The sequence below is a fragment of the Lates calcarifer genome, linkage group LG15, assembly GCF_001640805.2.
Source record: "Lates calcarifer isolate ASB-BC8 linkage group LG15, TLL_Latcal_v3, whole genome shotgun sequence".
Classification (NCBI taxonomy): domain Eukaryota; kingdom Metazoa; phylum Chordata; class Actinopteri; family Centropomidae; genus Lates; species Lates calcarifer.
Window position 1 is genome coordinate 11,772,177 of NC_066847.1, and position 23,664 is coordinate 11,795,840.

Consider the following 23,664-nt stretch of genomic DNA (forward strand, 5'->3'; position numbering starts at 1 on the left):
TAAATAACACTAAAGGGTTCCGGACACGGACTATAATTGAGAGAGGACCGTTCGCATTTTCTGACACAACACTGCCACCCAATGGCAACACCAAAAACTGGGCCACAAACAAGTTGGCGTATGAAAATTTTGGGTTACGGAGGCACACGAAGAGCCCCCGAAAAATGAACGACCAGGAAGCTGTACGGAGGAAACAGGGATGAAACGATGCGTTCTTTGTACAAGTACCCTGCATTAACTGTTACTATAGGGATAATATAATTACACCAGGCGTGATGTTTGTACATTGTCAAATATGTATGAATTAAAATTTAAATAGCTATTGTTTCAACATTATACAAAGGGTTATTGTAACAATGTAACATGTTGATAATTCCTTAGCCAATGCGGCTGTGATATAGCTTGTACCTCCAGATCCCCCCTCCCTCCCCCTCCCCTACCTCCACGACGACTCGTTGCTTTGAGACAGACAGCATATAATCAGCGTGTGCGCAACAGCACACATCAAGCACAGAAAACCAGCGAGAGCAAATCTGTTGAGACGGTTCACCAGTCCAGGCCTATAGGTTTCCTAACATTAGTGCGGCTGACACAGCTTGCCCCCAGCTCTTCCACAGAAAAGAGGGTCTACTCGGCGAATCGCAGAGACGGCGGCTTTGTGGAAGCATGGCAGAAGCGGAGTTACAAAGCTTTACCTCTATCATGGACGCGCTAGTTCGCATTAGTGTAAGTATGATGCTTATTTTATTATCCTATTTATTTCAACCATGTTTTCTAATTTCAACACGATCTATCTGTACATTTAATCACATCATTTTACGATATTACCTCTCGACCCCTTTGAATGCAGGTAGCATGTGTGTTGAAGGAATGTGATCTATTTCTACCCTTAAAAATGTAAATATATATTTTTTCCATCAGTTGAATCAAAGAGGGATAGCTCTTTGGCCAAGCTCCAACACTGTGGGTGGAAGCGAGACCACAAATGACATACCCACAAAATCTGAACGCTGTGGCAGATAAATCAGTGAATGTTTGATTCTTATAATCAACAAAATACGCTAACAGTAGCTGAAAATGCTTGCATACGGGCCGCACACGATGAGAAGGCAGAGATGATGCACGTTGTCATAGAAACGGGATGCTGCGTTAAGCAGCTGCAACACTGGAACAGGGCCTACACATCCAGTGGTACGTGTGTAAAGCAGAGGGGGAAATGAAAGCTGCATTTCTTTTACTGATATGAAAATCTTCCCTCTAGGATAAAGGCCTCACAATTACCAATCATGGTATCCTATGCCAGAGCTTCTGGAGCTATTTTTCAGAGGGAAAAGGTGATGCTAGATGACTCCAACCATATTAAAGGAGACTTGCTAACACCTGAAGCAGGGGAAAGCTATTTTCCCCTACATTTGCCCTCCCTGTGTTCTGTGTACCCAACACCAGCCTACGCAACCAGTTTCTGCATCAGCTCCCCTTCTCGCTTTTGACTCCTACACATCTCATATACATTTTTTTTGAGGTCACAGGGTGTGCAGAACAACAGCAACCAAATCTTTACTTGTACTAGTGACTCAGCCTTTATATCTGGTCTGATTCCTCGTTCAATTCTCTCCTCTCCAGTCCAACATGAAGAGCATGGAACAGGAGCTGCATTGCCCGGTGTGCGATGAGATGGTGAAGCAGCCCGTCCTCCTGCCGTGCCAGCACAGTGTGTGTCTGCTGTGTGCGGCTGAGGTGTTGGTGCAGAGAGGTTACCCTCCTCCAGACCTCCCTCCAGAGCCCATGTCGCCGGCCTCCACGCCCAACACTCGCTCCCCACGACAGACACGCAAACCCACACCAAGGACCCCCGACCGCCTGGAGCGGGTCCTCAGAACAGGTAGAGGAAGGATGTGGAGATTATATGTGACTGATACAACTAACTGTGAATTTCAAGTGGGCTAGCAATAAGCTCTGCGCTTGTGTGACACAAAAAAACAGAATGATCTCAGCATCCAAGTGATGAGATGAGATGATGATGTCGTGTGACGCCACTGTCCTCTTAGCATCTGAGTTTCATAGATGATGTAGCTGACACATCAGTATCCTGCTGCTTTACGCATTCATCTCATGACTTATTTAACTGCATGTAGAGCAAGGGCCACAGAGGCAGAGAAAGTCAAGGAGGCAGAAAAGGCAGTAAGCATCTGTCGAGCAGGTGTGTTTCCAGAGAGTGTGTGTGTGTGTGTGTAAGCAAATATAATTTCCTCCACTGTGAACTGACCCTTATTTATTCCTGTGTTCTACATATGAGGGACAAACAAGAGCTCTGCTTTTTACCTTTTCTAACAAGCCAGATTCCCTAAATTTCCTTATTAACTGTCTCTAATCCCCATACAAATCTTCCATTCCACAAACACTCACTTTTTCTCCTTTATCACCTCTACACTTGTGTCCTTCTCCCAGTGTGCGGGACATACCCAGGGCGAAGACGGAAGGACGCGGCCCATCCCCCCATGTTGTTCCCATGTCCTTCCTGTCAGCAGGACGTGGAGCTCGGAGAAAAAGGCCTGTCAGACTGCCTCCGTAACCTCACTCTGGAGCGTATTGTGGAGAGGTGTGCATACGCGCAAACACTGTAAACACAGCATATATACTGTAGCAGACAGAGCCACAGGCACATTCAGGTGTTAACAGAGCTTATTCTGCCATTTCGAACATGACTTGTGGGTTGTTTTTATTTCGTCCGATGATCATCATGAGTTTATTAACAGAAATCAGAAACAAAGCAATCACGGTTCTGGAAAAAATCCCTCTAACCACTCTAGCGTGCAATGAAGAAAGACAGCAAATGAAGGGCTTAGTCAATACTGGTTTATAAATGAGACAGGAAATCATTTGCTGGAAGGAGTTTCAATAATGAATCTTTTCCTTTACCCCAGATCCAAGGCTAAGCCTAAGAGCAGACTGCATGGACAGCTAAAAAAACTGCAGCAACAACTCTGGTAAAATGGTTACATTTTGCCAAAATGAAGTTGGCCAACTTTACAGTGGAATACTTTGTGTCCCTCTTAAATGTTAATCATTCTCTTCTCTTATCAGCTCAAATAAGCAAAGATCAAAGGAGGAGCAGCTTTTTAAAGAGAGTTATGGGGATAGGCAGTTTCCCAGTTTCACACGCAGCAGTTTGATGAGTGCAGCTGCTCCCTCCCCAGGCAGTGGTTGTTTTGGTCAGGAAAGTGTGACGGTGCATGTTTTACTGCGCAGAATGCACTAACAAGGCAGCTGCTGGTGATGTATCCAGGTCAAGCAGTTAAAGAGTTGGACTCCTAACTACTGAAAAGAGAGCAGGGCAAACCCAGATGAGCTCTGTGTTCCCTCTTTTAAGTTTAAATGAGTCCTCCTCTCTTGCTCTCTTTCTTTGCTGTTGTCTTAGCTCTGCCCTTATCTCCCTGTACCCCTGTCTGCCCTCTAGGTACAGGCACACAGTCAGTCTGGGCAGCGTGGCCATCATGTGTGGTTTCTGTAAGCCGCCTCAGTCTCTGGAGGCCACAAAAGGCTGCGCTGACTGCAAGTCCAACTTCTGCAACGAGTGTTTCAAACTCTACCACCCTTGGGGAACGCCCCGAGCTCAGCACGAACACATTCTACCCACCAACAACTTTAGGCCAAAGGTTGGTCTGTTTTTGTGTTTTGCACATGACACACACAGGAGCTTTTCCTCTACTGTCCCTGTGCCTTAATCCTCCTTTGCGCTCTAGGTCCTAATGTGCACAGACCACGAGCAGGAGAGGCTGCAGTGGTACTGCCGTAACTGCCAGAGGTTGCTGTGCCCACTTTGCAAGCTTCGACGTGTCCACCACGGACACAAAGTGTTGCCTATAGCACAGGCCTATCAGGCCCTCAAGGTGAGTTTATGTGAAGTTTGTTCGGACTGTGTCAGAATCCTGGTCGGGATCCAGCTTTGAAATGTTTACTTTTGTTTTGCTCCTACAGGATAAGGTCACCAAGGAAGTCAACTTCATCCTGGCCAACCAGGAGACAATACAGAGCCAGATCACTCAACTGGAAGCAGCCATCAAACAGATGGAGGTGAATTATACATCTGCTTTGTTAAAGTACCTGTTTCCTCATTTCCTCAGAATTTTTCACACACTATGCTGTGGTCCACACAACCAATCATTTGTGTCTTGGCTCAGAATTGAATCCATGCTTCTGCAACATTTTGACAGTGACCAATTACTCTCTTATATAGAGAAAACTACTTTTTTTCCTTTTTACTGTGCTTTAATATAACGAGAATCCATCCTCAGTCTCTCCCCTGCCACTTTACTGTAACTACAACTGCAACTGAGGGAACAGGTAGTATTAGTGGGCCCTCTAGAGGTCTGGGGCTCTAGTGCAATGGCGCACTCCTCTGCTGGCAATAGGGAAACCATTGTCTCGGTGTCATTGTCTCTTCACTCAGTAACAAGAATTATCTTTTTTAATCAAATCTTTTTCCTTACTCATTACAGTCCTATCTCTGTCTTTCTGTAGGCTAACAGTGCAGTAGCTCTGCAGCAACTGACCCGCTGTATCCGGGAGCTGGGAGCGGCTGTAGCTGAGCGTCAGGGCGCTCTGGCTCTGGCCCTGGAGGGATCTCGCAGCAGGAGGGAGGAGGCCCTGTCTGCTCAGGTCTCTGAAAGGCGTGGACTATTGGAGCATGCGGGCCTGATGGCCTACACACAGGAGCTGCTCAAGGAGACCGACGCACCTTGCTTTGTACAGGCCGCCAGAGTCACTCACAACAGGTACCTGCTGAATCCTAAGTTTTGGAGGAATTCATTTTTTCCTTCTTTATTCTTTGACTTCTTCCTCTTCATTTTGTCACTATGTCTCTCCCCCCTCCAGGCTGGTGAAGGCCATAGAAAACCTCCAGTGTTTCTCCCTCGCTGCCGATCCTTCCTTCAGACATTTTCACTTGGACGCGTCCAGAGAGATCAAGCTCATCAACAGCTTGGAGTTCATACATGGTGAGTTTCTTTGTCTCTGTGATATAAAGTGAAACTCTACTAGTCACATAACGTAACCTGCATCTCTCAATTTCTTTCTTTCATTGCCAGCCCCACTGGCTCCAGTCATTGACACCCAGAAGACGTTAGCTTATGACCAGCTGTTCTTGTGCTGGCGCCTCCCTCAGGACTCGGCCCCAGCTTGGCACTTCTCCGTGGAATACCAGCGACGGGCGGGAGGAGCCGCAGCCACGTGGGGTGGCACCAGGTCCCCTAACGCTGCGATGTCATGGCAGCGCCTCGATGAAGTGAGAGGGACCAGTGCCGTGATTGACCGGCTGCAGATGGACAGTGTCTATGTGCTCAGGGTGAGGGGATGCAACAAGGCCGGGTTTGGAGAGTACAGTGAAGAGGTGTACCTCCACACTCCACCGGCACCTGGTGAGATATATAGACCTGTTATGTTAGATTGTCAATTTATACTTTTACTTTTTTACATTTTATTCACTACAGAAAACTCATGTGCTCACTTTTCAATAAACAAATATATACTGTAAGAGAGAAGATAGATAGAAGAAGAAGATAGAAGAATAAGTAATATGCTATATCATGATGGGAATTTTGTTTTAAAATTTGTTTGCAAATGTTGGCAGATACAGTATTTTAATTCAGATATTCTTCCAGTATTGTCATTTTTCAATTGATGGACTAATCTTGATAATTCTTTTCTCTCCATCCCTTAATTTCCTCCATTCCCACTTTATTTTTTCTTGTAGCATCTTCACCAAACCGTCTTTTTATGTTGTTCTGCATTCCAGTTTCATCCCAGTCAGACTCTCTCTGCTTCTGTCTTTCTTGCTACAGGTCTGTCTTTCTGCACTTGCAAAAATTCTTTATTGTTTGTTTATATTGTCCATTGTTTCTCTTGCTGTTGTTCTACATAGTCATCCCTTTACAAAAAACATTTATTCAAAAACATCATCATCTGATCAGCTGAAACAATATATAGATAGAGTGAATGTTACCTCTATTCTGTTACAGTCACCTCTTACTTTCCCCTTGAACACACCTTTCTCTCTTGATCTGCCTCTTATTCAGTGTTCTCCTCCCACTCTTCTTGAGCTCTTTTTTCATGTGTTCAGACTTGCTGTAGTCTAACTCTGTCCCAGCTTCAGGATCTAATCCTTCCTCCCTCCTGACTCCTTTCCTTTTGCTTACCTCGTCGTCTCTCTCCCCCTTCACCCCTCCTTTCCTTCCTGTTACGCCTTCTCTCCTCTCCCTTCCTGCCAGTGTTGAGTTTCTCCTTGGACTCTCGCTGGGGCTTGCATGCCGACAGGCTGGCACTGGGTAGAGGCCAAACGTACGCCCGCAGTGTGCCAGGCCTCTCCCTCCTGCAGGCTGCTGACCGCACGCTCACCTCCTGCCACCTGACCTCTGACCTGCTGGTGGCCGACTTGGCTGTCACTCAGGGCAGACACTACTGGGCATGCTCTGTGGAGCCTGGGTCCTATCTGGTAAAGGTGAGAGGAAGTCTTTGTGGTCAGTTGTTTTGGTATTATAATGGCCTGTATATATGGAATCAGCAATACCTTACATGCTGACTCAAAGTGGATTTGACCAAAGCTTCCTGCCTCTGTGTTTTTCTCTCTTTCGCTCTCTCTCTCTCTCTCGCAGGTAGGAGTAGGGCAGGAGGCTAAGCTACAAGAGTGGTTCCATCTCCCTCAGGACATGGCCAGCCCTCGGTAACCAAATCCTACTATCCTAAATATACAACACATTTAAGAACCCACAAGTCTGTTTTAAAGACCAAACCTTGTTTCCTATGACAACAAATTTAATGCACTGGAAAAGGAATGCAAATATGAATGGGATTTATGTCTTGGTAGTGCTCTTGTTGTTGCAAGTACATTCACTGGCCATGCCAGAATTGTCACTTTCCACAAACTTACACCAGGATTAACTGATTTTCAATTGATGTTTTGGCCTTGAGGGCACTGGAACAACTTGTAAATACAATATTGAGAGGTAAGTAATAATGGTTGAGATGAAAGCTTAGGCTCTGTTTAGTGAGCAGGTATAGATGGCTTCTGAATATGTGGGCTTGTTAATAGATTTACTGCCATCAGTGTCTGAAGCAGCCATTTTAGGTCACTGGGGTATGCTTGCAGTCTTGGGCTCGAGGGACCATTTGTTATGAACTTAAGGTTCTTACTGGAGCCACAGAACACCAGGAAAGAAGTGTTGCAATAAGTTGTTTTGTTTATGTGATGTGAATGTTGATTCCTATGATGATTACAATGATTCTAAACAAAGAAAAAAAAAAAGAAATGCATTATACAAATCCTAAATCCAGGCTTTAAATCAGGACCATAAATATTTCAAATAATAATTAGCCAAGCACTTACATCCTGAAAAAAATAAAAGGTCTTATTTAACAAATCAGTCCAGTCATCCATTAATCTTCATATCAATTCTTACATATGCCAGAATCCCAATTAAGAAAAGTAAGAAAATGCTACTTACATTGAAGGTTATTAAATTGACATGGCAAACACAAGAACCCAGTCAAGGTGAAGGAGGAAGAGGAGGAAGTCCTCATTCTGGGCCTCTGTTTGTAAAATTGGAGGAGGTACTTCCACAAGTATACTGAACCATCACTTGGTGCCTCCTTGTGGAAAGGAGGGGATATAAACTTGCAGACATTATATCGCCTGCTGCTGTAAACAAGGTAGATGAGAGAGAGATTGAAAAGGTTATAGGTTGTAAAACTAAAACTGAAAGTGAAATGATGCGTAAATGCACTGTAGAGCTGAGGGGAACTGTAGGTGATAATTCCCTCGAGGGTTCAACAAGTGAAAGTAATCCTTGATAATATCAGAAGACTCCCTTTCTGATTCAGCTTTTCTTTTCTTTGCAATGGTAAAACATGTTTTATGTCAACTGTTGTTTTTCCACTGCATTGTATAAACAATGTCCCCTGGCTCACATACTAAACTTTGCCAACAACACCAGAAATACAGAATCTAATAGTACATAGTGAGAGCAGTTCCAATAGATTTGTGGTTATGGTAGATGTTACAGTGGGAATGTCTTTGACTGGACAGACTCAGACCATTCTCTGATATTAAGGCAGCATTGCAAATGAAGCATTTCACATCTTCAGGTCTGTATTTCATTCAGCTTTTCTCTTCTCTTTGTTCCCCCTCTAGCTGTGACCCAGATAGTGGCCATGACAGCGGGGCAGAGGACGGCCAGGACTCCCCTCCCTTCTGCTTCCTCACCATGGGCATGGGCAAGATCCTGCTCCCTCAAGGACATGGCCACAGTCAGAGCCAGGGGGGGGACAGCCAGAGCCATGGAGGAGTACACTCCCACAGCAGCGGCCACAGTAACCTGCCTCACCCTCACACCGCTCCCCTGCCACCCCGACTAGGAGTGTGTTTGGACTGCGATAAAGGACGAGTCACCTTCTATGATGCCCACTCGTTGCGGATCTTGTGGGAGGGACACGTGGATTGCTCTGCTCCGGTGTGTCCGGCCTTCTGCTTCATCGGCGGCGGAGCCCTGCAGCTGCAGGATCTTGTGGCCAATCGGAGCATCGAGGAGCCGCCGCCACGGAGGGTAACCATCCAAACACGAGCAACAAATCTCAGTAAATAAATAAGGAGACAGTTTATGAGCACAGTTCACTCAGAGATCAAAGTTTGCCTCATGTCCCTAGAGTTAAAGGTGGTTTATATTCACCACTTTGGCTTTGGCTTCAATACTTGATTGAACTGACACTACTAAATATGGTTACCTTTTTCCTCTCTGTGATTTTTGAGATCTGATGATAAATATCTGATGTTCTTTTGCATTTGCACCTTGCTTGATTTATTTAATATTTTTCCTGCTTTTTTTCTCCTTGACTACGGACATTGTGGCTGAAGTGATTTTAGACTATGCAGAATTCTGTTGACAGGGTGAGTCAAATCCCTTTATAACAGGTTTAAAAAAAAGTTTGCAGTGTAAGAAAAAATCTGCCCTCCCGTTACACTTGTTTTAATTTGTCCCAGAATGATCGGACAACAAAAGTTGCATGCAAGTGTAACAAGGATTCATAACTTACATATATGCAGATAACTGACCTTGATAACCCTAACCCTAACCACCTTGTGAAAGCACCTCAGATGTACTGTACGTCTAATTTTCTATCTTCACTTTTTATGTAGCCTCAACAAAGTGTTAACAACGTGAACGTAATGCAGAATTAGAGAATGTGAATATTCTTCGGGTGTTGAATTAAACGGTCCCACTTGGAATTTTATATAGTCGCTGTTTAGCATTTCAGGACTTGTGTGGCATTTCGGCTGGGTAAACACGCTCACAGTTGCCTCAGTGTTTTCAGATTTACAACAGAAATCACCATAAAAAAGGTTCTAAAGAATAATGTTCTCATCGCTCCGTTTGACTTATAAACATGTGAATACATTACAGTGTTTTCCATTTTGGCGAGAGTTAAAAGATATAGATGACATACTTGTTCAGTATTAAACTGTGGTGTTTGAGTGATTTCCATATACACATTAATGATCAGTTAGAGGAAGTGGATGAATGAAGTAACCAGCTAAAGTAGGTCTATTTTAAAAGCTCTGGTTGACTTTAAACCTGACTTTTTTTCCCCATAGCTTTTGTTTTTTCCTATTGCAACTGACAGTAGCTCATTTACTAACTGACTAAGCTGATTCACACTTACGTTTGTGGAATGTAAGAGCCCAGTTATCTCTCATTTCAATGCAAAAGATTGTCTATATTGTAATATTTTCAAATGAACTGGCTTGGACTGTATTTTGATATATATTATGATTTTCTGTCGTGTGTGAGTGTGTGCATGTGTGTGTGTGTGATAGAGAGAGAGAGAGAGCTCTGGCTGTGACTTTCATGCTTTCTGATGTGTGTATGTGTGCGTATCCTGTCTTGAAAACCTCATCTAGACCCCTCTACTTGTGTTACAGCACAGCACTTGAATGACTTTAGACTGTAGCATCTCAGAAATCAGAATCTACAAATTTAGTCTTTGCCTTGCTGGCAGAATGTTTCTATCGTGTCATGAGAAACACAATAAATGACTGATAACTGTATTGTGGAGTCACTTTGTGTGAAATAATGTCTGCACTAGAAGCTGTAAAGCAAATTGCACAATATTTACTGCTATGATGTTGCCTTTTTTCTGCTCTTGTGAAACAAAAACAGTTGGAAACAGGAGTGGGTGTTAGGGGCAATCCCATCCTGTTTCATCACTTGCTGCCCTGACACAGGTATGGCAGACTCTTTCTTTAATGTATATTTTCCTTTTTCTTTTTTTTGTACTCTAAGACTTTTAGATTCCACATTGGCAGTCATAGAATACTCTCTTGGCTATCAGCCTTTTATTTTCATCATACCTGTCATGCTTCCAACTCACGGCCAAAATTATAAATGTGCCAAATTCAACTGTCGGTTTAAGTGTCACATATTATTAAGTTGTCACATTTTGACTGTAAACACCAGAACAGTACTCCATTTGGGATTAGAAAAACAGATTCTCTTTGTTTAAATGTCACAGAGGAAAAACTGATGTCTGCTCGTATGAGTGAACGGTGCCAACCTGCGTGTGAGGGCAAGCGTTCCCTGAATCGCTCTGATGTGCCAGACCTGCTTGAACAGGTAAAATGTATTTTTCATGCCACATGGGTTTAAATAGATTAATCCTATCCTGTTCAGAACCAGGACACACCTATAAGGACACCTGATACAGAACTACCACAACAGAGAGAGGTGGGCTAAGAGCTCAACATCTGTATTATAAATGAACAGAGGACAAAGTAAGAGACGAGCCAGTAGATGAGCCAGTCGAACTGGTAGTTAGCTTGTTTTAACAAGCTATTATCACCCAGGTAGCAACAAACGGGACGTTCCACAAAGGTAAAGTTAACTTTAGATATTGTCTAACATTAGAGTAGTTGTGCATTTGTCATTATCTTTTTATATCAACAAAGGGCTGTTATAATCAAACCGAGGTTCTCTAGACCTGTCTGCTGCAATAGTCTGCAATGTTAGAACTTTGCCATTAGGGGGCAACATTGTTTGTGTTTTGATTTCCTCTGTCTTCTGTTTAAAAAAAAAAGGCTAGTCAGCAACAGGTGTAAAATGTGTCAACACTGACTTATCTGGCCACAAATCTGTGATGACATGTCAGACATTGCAACTTAGGAGCTTTCAGCTTCTGTTTGGTTCCTCTGAGCCAAATCTTGTGCTATTCGCTGTGTTTCACCTGGAGGCATCCCTCTCTCCCTCTCCTTGTTTCTCTTTTTTACCTATTTTTTTACTTATTCATTTGTTAGTGATAATGTATATGAATAAACATGAATTCAAATGTTCATGTGCAACAGTTAGTGAAGATTGACTAATTTTCATTTACCATCTCTTCATATAATTCACTTGCAAAAAGAGTCTTGTATACACTGCATTTACACCACACATTACAAAAGTGTCATAACATAACAAAAGGAGAAAGAAATAGTCCAACTGAACAAAACTACAAAACCTACATTAATACTACACTGGTGCCCACTATTAATCTAAACGCTGTCAAATTTCATAGTGAGATGTGCCAAAGAAAAAACATCAACTAAAATTGTTTTGTCTCTTGTTCTAATTCCACACCTGCAGGGCTCTGGTTCTAGTGGTTGCATAATTTCTTAGCTACAGTTAAGTTTAGTTTACATGTGTTTACCTGACAGATCTCCTCCCCACAAAAGTTAAGCCGGTGTTTTTTTCCTGTGTGTTTGCACGCAATGGTGTAGGTGTGAAATTCACCTGAACTTCCCACTGAATTTTGTTGTTTTGTTGTTGTCATCGTGAGGTGACTTCATGGTGGGGATTTTTGATCAAAGTTAGTCAGAGGATAAGTTGGATGAGCAACTTATCTACACAACATACCAATAAGTGGGAAAAGCTTTAAGTTTAGAATTTCAGATGAATACAGATGACAGTGGAAGATAAAAAATGTTTTGTCTCTCTCTCTGTGATTTTTCATGGTTAAAATCCACTGTCACTGACTGAGATTGTCTGTTTGGAGTCATTACCTGTGATGAAACTACAGCATTTGAATACCCAATGAAGTTTTGTTTCATGTGTTGCCATTGACTGAGGCAAACCGATAAAAATGCTGAGTGCCATGCAGAATAAGTTCCACACGCAATGAGGTGTAGCCAACTTTTAAATGTGCATACAGTGCAGGAAGCCGCAGAAATGTTTGCTAATGCAAGCACAGACTCCAAGGTCCCTGAACAGCTGTGTCTCCTGTCTTTCCTCAGCACCTCTGCACATCACAGCGGATGTGTATGTTCTGCATATATACATGCACACATAGACGCACACTCTCCCCCAGTGTAACAGCTCCAGAGTAACTCTACAATGCCCAACGTGGTCTACACTTTTTCCAAAAGAGAAAAAAAAAGTCAAACTGGATCTCCACCAGTGGTATAAACTTTGTGAACATCAACAAAACTACCCCCCCCCCAAACACACACACACACACACACACACACACACATACACACACACACACTCATTCAAATCAAAGTCCACTTTGCATGGTTGCCATTCAGAAAACACTTCCAAATCCACATTTCCAAACACACACACAAATCTGCCACATGTGCGTGTTCTGGATGGATGCCAAAGTGAGCAAGCGTGCTCAGACAGGACCAAAGCCCTGCAGGCTCTGTGAGTATTAATGTGTGAGTGTGTGTCATTTTTAGACTGGAAAAACATTACCCCCTCATAAAGTCCTTAACTGTACTGTAACCTGTCTGGCTTGATTTTTAATAGCATTCTTCACAACTATGACCTGCGTCGGGTCCATTCTCACTGTACTAGTATTAGAAATGATTAAAGAACATGATCGAGACTAAACCTCACAATGAAAGATAGAACTTTACTGATACGAGTTGTATTACATATTGTGCTTGACACATGTAATCCTGCTGTTTTCAGATTCACTGGTGTCAAGCGCAGTTATTAAATCCCTGATATTCTGCTGGTAAAACAGAAGGATACCTGACAAATGATTTATATCAAAGGTGAAATGTGTATGTTCATCCTCACTGACAGTGTTTTGGTCCATAGGCTGTCCTCTGACAACTTAATGACTAGCTGTCCACATATCACTTCACTCACTGTTCCCATTCTGAAGGGTAGCAGAAGCAGGAGGAGGAGGAGGAGGAGGAGGAGAAGGAAGAGGAGGAAGAAGAGGAAGGAGCAAAACTATTTGGAAGACTGAGACAGGACGTACTGAACCACACTCAAACCCTTAGGACACACCGGAGGCTCTGCCTGTTAATCTATTTCCGTGGCAGAAGTACAGAGCAAAGGTCTTTCAGCACCAACTGGCACCGGTTAAAGAGCTGAAGAGTCACATATTTTTTTGTTGCACGTGTGATTGTGTTTGTATGAGAAAAAGGAAGGTGGTCTTTGTGTGTGACCTACAGTGTGTGCACTGAATTTCTTGTGTGAGGCCCTCAGCTGTGCAACCTCCAGGCTCTGGGGAGAAAAATGCTGATTATAAAATGAAAACAAAGGCGGAGGAGCTTGTGAAACTGGGGACAGAAAGTCGTTTGCTGCTCCCTGCACATGCTTCCCCATAAATACCTACAGCACCAACTGCATTTACAAACAAGGGAATGCATGCATATACATGTGCACCAATAAAAAGCCATGACAGAAAGGTTCTGTGTGGATGTTAACTTTTATGTGCAGTGCTTTGTCAATCAGTGAAATCCCCTGCATATCAAAAAAGCTTGCAGTGCTTGCAAGCTTGCAGCTCCTCTGCCTATAAACACTATATAAATCTTAGGCTGACAGTTTCATGAGGCAGGCCTGATTATCACTGCAGATGATCTGAGTGTACAAAACATGGCAGTCAACTGTATGACTATTTCATAAATGTAGGAGCAGGACTTGTGGGACCACCAAGTCATTTTTTAGGAGTGAAAGCTGAAGGAGGAGACTGATAAAATAACATGAGTAAGAGATATGATTTGGGAAAATATTAAGAAAAAAAACAACACTGAGAAAGAGATAAATGAGGTGACAGTGTGGAAGGGCAAGAACAACAGCCGTCCATGGGAATAATTAGATAAATAAGTCAAGGGAGGAATGAGACAGAGATGATTGGGAAAGGGTGAGGGGTTGTCAGGAAAACTGAGAGAAGCACATTCCTTCTTTCTCTCTTGTTCCCTTCAAAACAGCAGCTGGGACAGGTGTGCTTTTACTGATGGCAGAAAGTGCACAGGCTGCTGACTGCCTCCCAGCGTGCTGTGTGCACGCTGTGTGTGTGTTTATATGCTGAGTATGCACACTGCCTGGCTGCAGACTGCATGCAAGCAGAGACTTTGTTGTGTGTAATTACGAGAGAAACAAAGCCCCATAGATCAGAATTCGCCCATAATGACAAAAATAGACATCTGAATGTACACACAGTGTTTGTTGGGGAGAGACTGCGAGAGTGTGTCTGTGTAAGAGACAGCATACTGTACATACAATGTGTGTACGCCTAAAGGATGTGTGCAAAAGTACAAGAGTCAGCTTGTGCGCGGCTGTTGTTTAAGGAGACAGTCTCTACTTCAGGAAACAGAGGGATCCTGTTTGTGAGTTGTACTCATTGTTCAGCTGATTACCCCCCCTTGCCACCCTTACTCCACCACACACACTTACACACAAAACATAGGCCTCATGTTACTATTGCTATTGGCTGGCGACCAAAGACGTGTACACATCAGTCTAAGGGCTGTGCTTTGATTTCCTGCCTGACACTTAACACGCTGTCTCTTCACAATACAGCCATAGCTTCTAATGAGGGGTGTGTCTGGCCAGTCTATCCGACTCCATGCATTGTCCCTCCAACCTTATTGATGTCTATCTCTTTTCACCAGAAGAATGGACAACACCTAATACTCCCTTATCTTCTCCTGGACTCATCATTTACTAATTTTTCCTACCGCTAAACTCCCCCCACCTTCCTTTTCCTCCTAAATGACTAATTTCTATTCCCACTTTATCGCTGACTATATCTGGGTTGTTTATCAGAACATGCTGGTTTATATTCCCAGTCAAGAGCAGACCTGAAGACTCTGACTCACTCATCTGCACAATCCACTCCCAATTTTTTTTTAATAAATCTATTTTTATTGAACTTTCATCCTGTTAGAACTAGGCAGATTTATAGAATTCTCTTATTTTTGACACAAGTTATACTTTTTTCTTTATTCGTGTATGTGTTATCTCTAGCCATGTTAGTGGCTAGCCTCTAACACTGTCAGGACAGTACAGGTCCAGACTGAAATATCACAACTACAGGAACGATTGCCATGAACTTCAGCACAGACATTCATAGTCCTCAGAGGATGAATTATACTGACTTCTGTGATCCTCTAACTTTTCCTCTGGCACAAGCGGCAGTTCAGAGTTTTCATTTATTCAGCGAAGCATCTCAACATCTACTATGTCAATTGGCACCATATTTTGTATAGGTGTTCATAGTACCAAGAGGATAAATCCTACTGTCTTTGGTGATACCTTGACTTTTGACCTTTGACTCTAGAGCCAAAATAAAGTTGACATTTTTGGCTTTGGGTGGATTACAATGAAATTTAGTTTTTAAAAAAGTAACCAAGTACAGTCTTACAGCAAACTGTTAGCATCACTGGTGACTCTTAATCTTGATTTATTAAATTTGACATGTTACAACACAACTATAGAATCTATAGAAACTATAGAAGAGCCAAATTTAAATTTCTCCTTGGAATTCTTTGATTCTTGTCCCAGGTTTTACTGTGTCCTACCACTGTCTCATATATACATTCTTCCTCTCTGCCTTCTAATCTCCTGCTCAAAGTTTTTCCCTTCTCTTTCTTGTTCTCTCTTTCAACTGTAGCTCATTTATCTCCTCTCAGCTTAGCTTTTCTACTACACAACACTCAATTCCAGCACAATACTATGTTGTGTCTGTGTGTGCTCTTTGGGGGCAGGCTCTTTGAGCTCAGGAAAAGAGGCCAATGTAACGCACACACACACATGGGATGAGAACCTCTGGCGTGGCCTTTCCCACCACTGCCCTCTCTGTATCAACATACTCACACAAACAAGCTCATTCGCACTGCTGCACCATCAAACAAGCTTTTGTCTCTCTTGCACAACCACCCCAATCACACACAGTTATCTCCACACATCTGCATGTAAGCTCATTAGTGTGTCCAAAACAAAAACCTCCAAACCACAGCACAAATCTTTCAACTTCAAGGGTCAAGTGCGGCTTTCGAGCTTTGGTGAGAAACAAAAAATGTTTCATTTTCATCTGGTTTGCAACTTTATATCATATTATATTTATATATATAATGAGCAAATAAAAGTCATTGATGGTTAAGATAAAAATTTATTTACATGGCACCTTTAAAGATCTTACATCCTTTAGAATGAATTAGCACTGACACTCAGCTGTTCAATTTGCACAACGTATGTCCTTATTATTAATAGCAATGAGGAAACAAGCACAACTTTATTACCCATGATAACCAGCCACCAGAAAAATAAGCATTATTCCTTTTTGTAAACAAATCCTATGGTGTTAGTCTCGTCTTGCATTTTACTTAATCTCACGAGAACTTATAAAAATAGAAATAACAATATAAGGCAATATTTATCTTGGACATAAGCCCAACACACACATCCCGTATCAAAAAGATTCAGACGCAAAATATATAGAAAACTTTTCTGAACAAATATAACTCACTGCTACTGATATTCAATATTGATGATACAGAGGCATGAGTACCAACTCTAAACAGATATGAAATCATCATCGCTTCACCAGGCTGTGGTGAAAAATATGAAACTATATGGTACAGTGCCTCATACTACTTTTATACCAAGGAACAGAGAAACTATCTGTAATATTAAATTAGCAGCCAACAAGTTACAATTCCACAAAATCTTTGGCTCGTATTAAGTGAGGAAGATTCAATCCAATACACTGGATTGTGAACAGATAGCAGGTCTGTTGATAGATCAGTAAATGCCATTGAGCTTTAATGGCAAACATGATCTAACAGAAGGCACTTGAAAGACACAGAGAGGAGACACAGGTTTAGAAAATAACTGCAGAAGAAAAAACAGCTGAATTAAACTGACAACATAATAATTCACTTAAATGAGTAACTGTACTCCTTTGTATACCTCCCTGAACTGACTAAGTCAACAGATGCAAGACATTATCTCCACTTTATAAGTGGTGACACCCAGCGACAGTTTGTTTCTCGTCATGTGACTCTGTCTCATTCTATGATGGGAGAGCTGCACTGCAGCCAACAAACCTGTCATCTCTCTGTTTTCATAACCATCGCCCTCATGTCCTCATATCTGCATAGACTTATAGGAAGGCGAGCTCTGATTGACAGACGCAAATCTCCAAAACAGATAAAATCTGATGAGGCTGGTGAAGATTCCAGGTGTGTTTGGAACCTGGAATGAGCACAAACAGGAAGAAAAAAGGATAGCAGTTTTCATTTGAATCAGGAAACAGTGCTGAAAGTTTTGTTTACAGGTGTGTCTTACCACAATGTAGTTGTCATTTAGCTGTAGGCCGTAGAGGACCCAGGAGGTTGAGGTGAAGAAAGTGGCTACAGTGAGGGGGAAGGACAAGCACTGCACATTACCGCTACGTACTATCTGTACCTAAAAGAGAAGAGAGGACACGGAGGACAGCAACAGTTAGTTAACAAATAAACTTTAACAATGTGTTAATCAATGTTTTTATAGTTACAATAGATCAAACTACTATATGTCATGTCAACTGAGGTGACGAACAAATGAATTCTCCCTAAGCTCTGTGGAGCGCTTTAACTTTACTGTTTTGGTACAGTCATATCAACCCTGTTTCCAGATGCAGCAGGAGGTGGCTTTCAGCAAAAAAGGCTTTGATAAACCGACTGAATAATGACTCCAAATAAATACTAAGGATGCTCTGCCTGCTTGATGTGCAAATAGGCAAGTGTTTGCCACGGTATAATGATGATATAAAGTCAATGTCATGTTTATAGCCTGTTCTGCTGCCTCCACATTGCTAAGTTATACAACACACTGCATGAAGTAGTTCTGACTCACCACAGTATTTGCTGTGACCTGAGAGGACATTTAAAACACCAGCAGTTAGACGACAGTTGTAAACAAGCCACTTTACCCACTTTCTTTGGAAGCAAAACTGAGAGTGAGTTCACCTAAAATGTCAGCAACAATCACTTAGTACAAAGGAAAACCATGAGTGTGTACAACTATGGCAAGCATGAAAGGTCAAATCCAAGCAGCTGGCTTGTATAGTGTGATATATGATTTAAGTGGAGAGTCTGGGGAATCATTTAACCTTTCACCTTTGTTTTCTCTTCCAAATAGGCCTGACTATCTAAAGTGTGTGTTTAAAACCAGCATGATTGTCTAACTGATTTTTTCCCACAATCTGATTTCCTTATAGCGATGTCGCCACATGTCCACATCTTGGTAATTAAGCTGGTGAGTACAACTGTGTTATTAAAACAGAAGTGATAACTATGAATGTAACCTGGAATTTCCCTTTAAATACCAGAGGCACATCTGGAATGTGCTGTACTGTTTAAGGAAAGATGGCCTGTGCAAGGATGGCTTTAGGTTTACTCATTCTGTGTAATACCAACAACATATTATGTAAACTGTACAGAGAAAACAAAATGTAGCCAAGGGGATGAGGCACAAACAGACAGAGAGTGAGAATAACAGGAAGACACAGATGAAGGAAAGAAAGGCAGGAAACTGACTCGGGGTCATTCGGAGCTGTGGGGCAGATGGGGGGGAAGGAGACAAACAGGATAGTAGACAGAACCAAAAGATGATATGAAGACACAAAAGGAAAGGGAGAGAACAGGGGATTTATTCCTTCACTGGTAAATAGCTGCACGTGCAGAACTGACATGAAGAGGAAGGCAAAAACATGCTGTTTACAGTCGTTTACACAGAATACAGTTAGTGTTTCAGCAAATGTTGTGAAGTTTGATATGAGTGCCCCTTGAAGACATGATTTGCAGACTGTACAGAATTAATTCCTGATTCCTATTCAGAGAAATCCTGTACTTGTAGTGGTAAAATTTACTCTTTGTTTAAAACTCATCTTTTTACCATTCTTAGATAAATAATTTTTTTTAGAGCATGGACCATGTATTGCAGAGGTCTTGAGGTGATGGAGTGCACAGTGTTATTGCTGCACTTTGAAATGCAGACCGTTGTCATTTGACTGGTTTTTCTGGGAATTACTGAGCAGAAAAGCAGCCAGGACAAGTTCTGTATGAATGACAACTTACACTTAACAGCTAGGTGAACTAAGATGAACTGATTACCTGTTCACTCAATCCAATGGTGAATGTGCTACGTGTTTTGTGCGACAAAACTATGAATTAATTGTGATATAAAACAGAGAAAGGCATCAAATTCTCATTTTTGACAGTCTGGGACCTGCAAATGTTTGGTCTTTTCATTTTAGAAAAGACTTAAAAGATATTTCATTCACTAAAGAGTTGACAGATACTTTTCTGTCCATCAAATAATTAATTAAGAGACTAATTGTTTCATCACTTATGTATGGTAGTTTGATCTTATGCATATTAGCAGGTATTTTTTGTGATTAGTTCTGTAATTGTGTCCTAAACTGCAGCACATTACATTTGGTCTCTGCATTGTCTGTGAGTCCAGTGAGAGGGGTAAGGTCACATGACACATACTCCGTCTGTATGCTGTGTTTGTCTGTAATGCATGCAAGCCGTACCAGGTCGGTGAGTGGGGACAGGTACATGCTGACGGTGACCACGCTGCAAGTGAAACCCAGCTGGCTGAGCCGTGTGTCTCCCTCAGGAAGAAACGTGGTGAAGTAGAACCAGCCACAGGTCAGCACCATCCCTGCTGCAAGAGTCTCCGACATCACCAGCCTCTGAAATAAACACACACACACACACACACACACACACACACACGCAAGGAGATGCTGAGTAACAGGTGTGCAGAGCTGTCACATCTTAAATAAGTTGGATCTATGCTCAGTGAGGTGTTTTCTGCAGATCTGAACCGACCTTTTGTTTTGTGTAGTTGAAGTACATGATGATGTAAAGGATCTGGAGGAGAGCTCCGATAATGTTGACCAGGACAATCGTCTGATCCTGTTTCAGGATCCCATAATACAACCAACCCAGGTTACTATGGAAACAAGACAAGCATCAGATGCACTGACCGGAGCAGGACAACGTCGGCGCTGAAGCGATCATAGTGGAACTGTGCAAAAACACACTCACTTAAGACAAGTGGTGAGGAAAGGGAGAAACTGGATATTGTCAGCACTTTTGGATTCTCGCATCTTTTTCAGGTCGGTCCTAGAAACAAACACAAACACATACACACATATATACACACACACACACACACACACACACACACACACACAAACAAGTAGACAAAGCAAGAATCAACACCAATACTCCTGAATGACAATCACTTTATCTGTGTGGTACAATTTGTTTCTTCACAAATTAGTTTACACAGCCAGGTGCAACTAGCAGCCATCTTTGAAATTTATCTTTAAAATACCGCCCTTGTGTTTTCTACCTACCAAACTGAAAGTAACAGAGGGGGATAAGAATGGAAAAATGCCATGTTGCTTATCATTAATCATCCATACAACTTACAGTCCAGTCGAGAACATCCCGACTGTAAACACGATGCAGGCCCATGACAGAAGCTGCAACAAATCCATAGAGCGGGAGGGAAAGTCTAATGCACCACCCGGTTCGGTATTTTACGCGCAATGTCACCTTTTAATCGCGGATGCTTAGGTTGCATGAAATAACAGATGGACCCTAACTACGCTGACGCCCTCCTTCTCTTACTGTATTTCCGTGTTTGTAATCAGTAAACTCAGAGTTTCTGCGCTATGATTGGCTGCGTAGCTAGAGACCCGGATGGATTTGTGCCAATGGAATGCTGAAACGATGGTGTACGTTGCGCGCTACGTCATCGCGTTGTGAGGATTTGGAAGGCTCCGGAGCAGGCTCGTGGACTTTGACTGAAATGTGACGGATGCACGGTATTTTTCTTGGGATCAAAATAGTTTTCGAATACGTGTACATGTAATGTGTGCATGCATGCATTACTTTCATATCAGTACTGTCTTATTAAATTAGAGGTACCCAACGTAAGGGGACAATTAAAGGGGCATTCCACTTATTTTACACAACAAGTTTACTTTATTCCTCATGGTTAGTGCCAAGGCTCAACAACCATCTGGGAAAGTGGGCATCTACCCAGGGGCCCCAGAAGCCACAGGTTTACTCCATGTCATTTGGGTCGACATTTGTATCTGACATTTGCAACACTTAAGTACAATATCAATTATCACAGGTCCTCCATCCATCTTGTAGCCCTTACCAACGATTATATTTTCATTATCACTACATCTGACAGTTATTTTTTTAAGCAAACAATTGTTCAGTGTATAAAATAGCAGAAAATTCCTATGAATATTCCCTGTAGCCTGAGTTAACATATTCTAATAGCTTTTTTATTGTTGTTGTTTCATTTTTTGGTCTGACCAGCATTAAAAAAATGAAAGATGTTCAATTTACTATCAAATTCACATTTAAGAAGCTGGTAGAAAATGATCTTTAACAGTTTTAAAAATGACTTAAAGGATTAACCAACAATCAAAATGGCCTCTACTTATCATCTGTCAATCTGCTAAATGATTAGTCAGCCATTCATTTCAGCTCTAGAGTATTGGTTGGTTTCTGGGTGCCTGAGGAAATAATGAAACTGACACATATAGCGGGAGGGTCAAGGGTTGTAATGAAAGTTCCTGCTGAGTTGCATTATTTGATCTTGGACCATTCTTATTTTAATGCGTCTTCTCCGCGTTCTCCATGCTCATGAAAGTCAATACAAAATTACTAGAGAATAGAACAGGAGAGAAGAAGAAACATAGTTCTGCTACACTGAATTACACAAGCAATCAGAGGCAGACAAAGCTTTGTTTGAAAGGGTCACATTAGTTTACATAATTACAGGCATATACTGTTGGTTTTTCAAAATTTAAAATGCAATATTTTTACTGTGAAATAATTAAAAACACACTGCCTCATGATTAATTTTATTCCATAAGTGTCATTTCATGGATATTACATCCAAAAATTAAGATGAGGATTAATTTTTTTAAGTTGTGAAACATTAAACTACAGCTGCCCTTCCATTTAGAAAAGTTCAGGTGAATTTAATGCTAATCACCTAAAGTAGAGTGGATGAGGCTTTCAGCACTGTTGCTGTGAATCTCTTGCTACAGACCCTTTTTCACTCGCTTCTCCTGCAACAGCTCTCAGACTTGACCTTTAGCAGCAGTCTCTGATGTATAATTTTTTCACTTCTCCTCCTTCATTTTCTTTTAGTTATTTTTAAGTTTGCATCTGTTTGACATTTCGTTTTTTTCCGCTTAATTTTTTATTACATTATTTTTAATGTCAAATCTGTACAGATGCAGAACAGTATTACCTTTCTGGTTTATGTTGGATCTTCATGTTATTAAAGTGGAATTTCTTTTCTTTTTGTGTGTGTAGCAGTTCCTTTCAATGTTGTACAAACAAAATATCTATCTTTGTCTGGCATTTATAGATTAGATTCCTTTTACAATTTTTTAGTTTTGGGGGATTTTCACAAGTGATACATTTGGATTATGTGTTCTGTGTGCAACTTGACAATGACAAACTATTTTTTACAGTTAGTACCTTTTGGAAACTTAATGAAGGACTTGTGCTTGTAACTTCACCTTTACAATATATGCAAGTAAAAGATTTCAAAGGACTCTGAACATATGACATCATGTTGAACTGACAGTACTGTGAATACTGCCATGTTTGGTCTGTTCTTTCAGGCATAGGTCAGCATTGTCCTGCATTAACCTACTGTACAGATACACGGGTGCAGCATTGCAACAAGAATTCTTAGACTGTGTGATCATCAACAGTGAATTTAAACCATGACGTGATCATGGAAAAACAAACAGTTCCGTTTTATGTTCTGGTTTTGAATGTATATGTTGCATGGTTTTACAGGGGAGAGTGACTTTTGACAGTTTTCAGTCAGCTCTGAGGTTTGCAGGTATGAACGTTTGCACTCCTCTTCATTCTGACATGCCACGGTGTAGACGGATGTTCAGCTTTCCCTCCAAAGAGGATGTACAGAGCAGTAAAAAGAAAGGGCAAAAACAGAGAGAAAAAGTGTGAGAGAGGAGGCGAGAGTGACACCTTCACACCCGGTTGTCAGTTTGCTTGTGGGCCTCTCTCCCCACACTATCCCGCGCTATCGCTCCTTCATCGCCCTCCTCCCTCTCGGTTCTCGTGTTTGTTTTTCAGACTGTGAAATCCAAGCCAGGGCAGGCCATGTCACCAGGGATGAAAGACAGAGAGGGCAGAGAAGAGGGGATGAGAAAATAGAGGTTGGGTAAAGACCAGTCTGAAGGGTGGGGTGGGGGGGGGGGGGGGGGGGGGGGGGGGGGGGCACCAGAGATTTCATCGGGTAGGAGATGGATATCTCTGCCAAAATATTGTGTCAT

At 42.0% G+C, this 23,664-nt stretch overlaps 2 protein-coding genes across 3 annotated transcripts; one reads left to right on the top strand and one right to left on the bottom strand.

Annotated features, from left to right (window-relative positions):
• The first annotated feature begins 147 nt into the window (after positions 1–147).
• Positions 148–10,096, top strand: trim46a (tripartite motif containing 46a). 2 transcript variants are annotated; one of them, XM_018680485.2, is made up of 12 exons: positions 153–726; positions 1,624–1,882; positions 2,449–2,599; positions 3,458–3,656; positions 3,744–3,890; positions 3,979–4,074; positions 4,522–4,775; positions 4,876–4,997; positions 5,088–5,417; positions 6,267–6,496; positions 6,651–6,718; positions 8,186–10,096. In XM_018680485.2, the coding sequence occupies exons 1-12, from the start codon at positions 667–669 to the stop codon at positions 8,634–8,636; spliced, it is 2,367 nt and encodes a 788-aa protein (XP_018536001.1). In that variant the 5' UTR covers positions 153–666; the 3' UTR covers positions 8,637–10,096. The 2 variants fall into 2 exon arrangements, with proteins under 2 accessions (XP_018536002.1, XP_018536001.1); XM_018680486.2 differs by lacking the exons at positions 6,651–6,718; positions 8,186–10,096 and having other exon boundaries at positions 148–726; positions 5,753–6,311.
• A 6,315-nt stretch (positions 10,097–16,411) lies between these two features.
• slc50a1 (solute carrier family 50 member 1) lies at positions 16,412–20,975 on the bottom strand. The gene is made up of 6 exons (XM_018680489.2): positions 20,753–20,975; positions 20,363–20,440; positions 20,144–20,267; positions 19,843–20,004; positions 17,610–17,729; positions 16,412–17,516 (listed from the first exon to the last, which is right to left on the bottom strand). Exons 1-6 carry the CDS (start codon positions 20,818–20,820, stop codon positions 17,409–17,411), a joined length of 660 nt encoding a protein of 219 aa, XP_018536005.1. The 5' UTR covers positions 20,821–20,975; the 3' UTR covers positions 16,412–17,408.
• Positions 20,976–23,664: the final 2,689 nt, after the last annotated feature.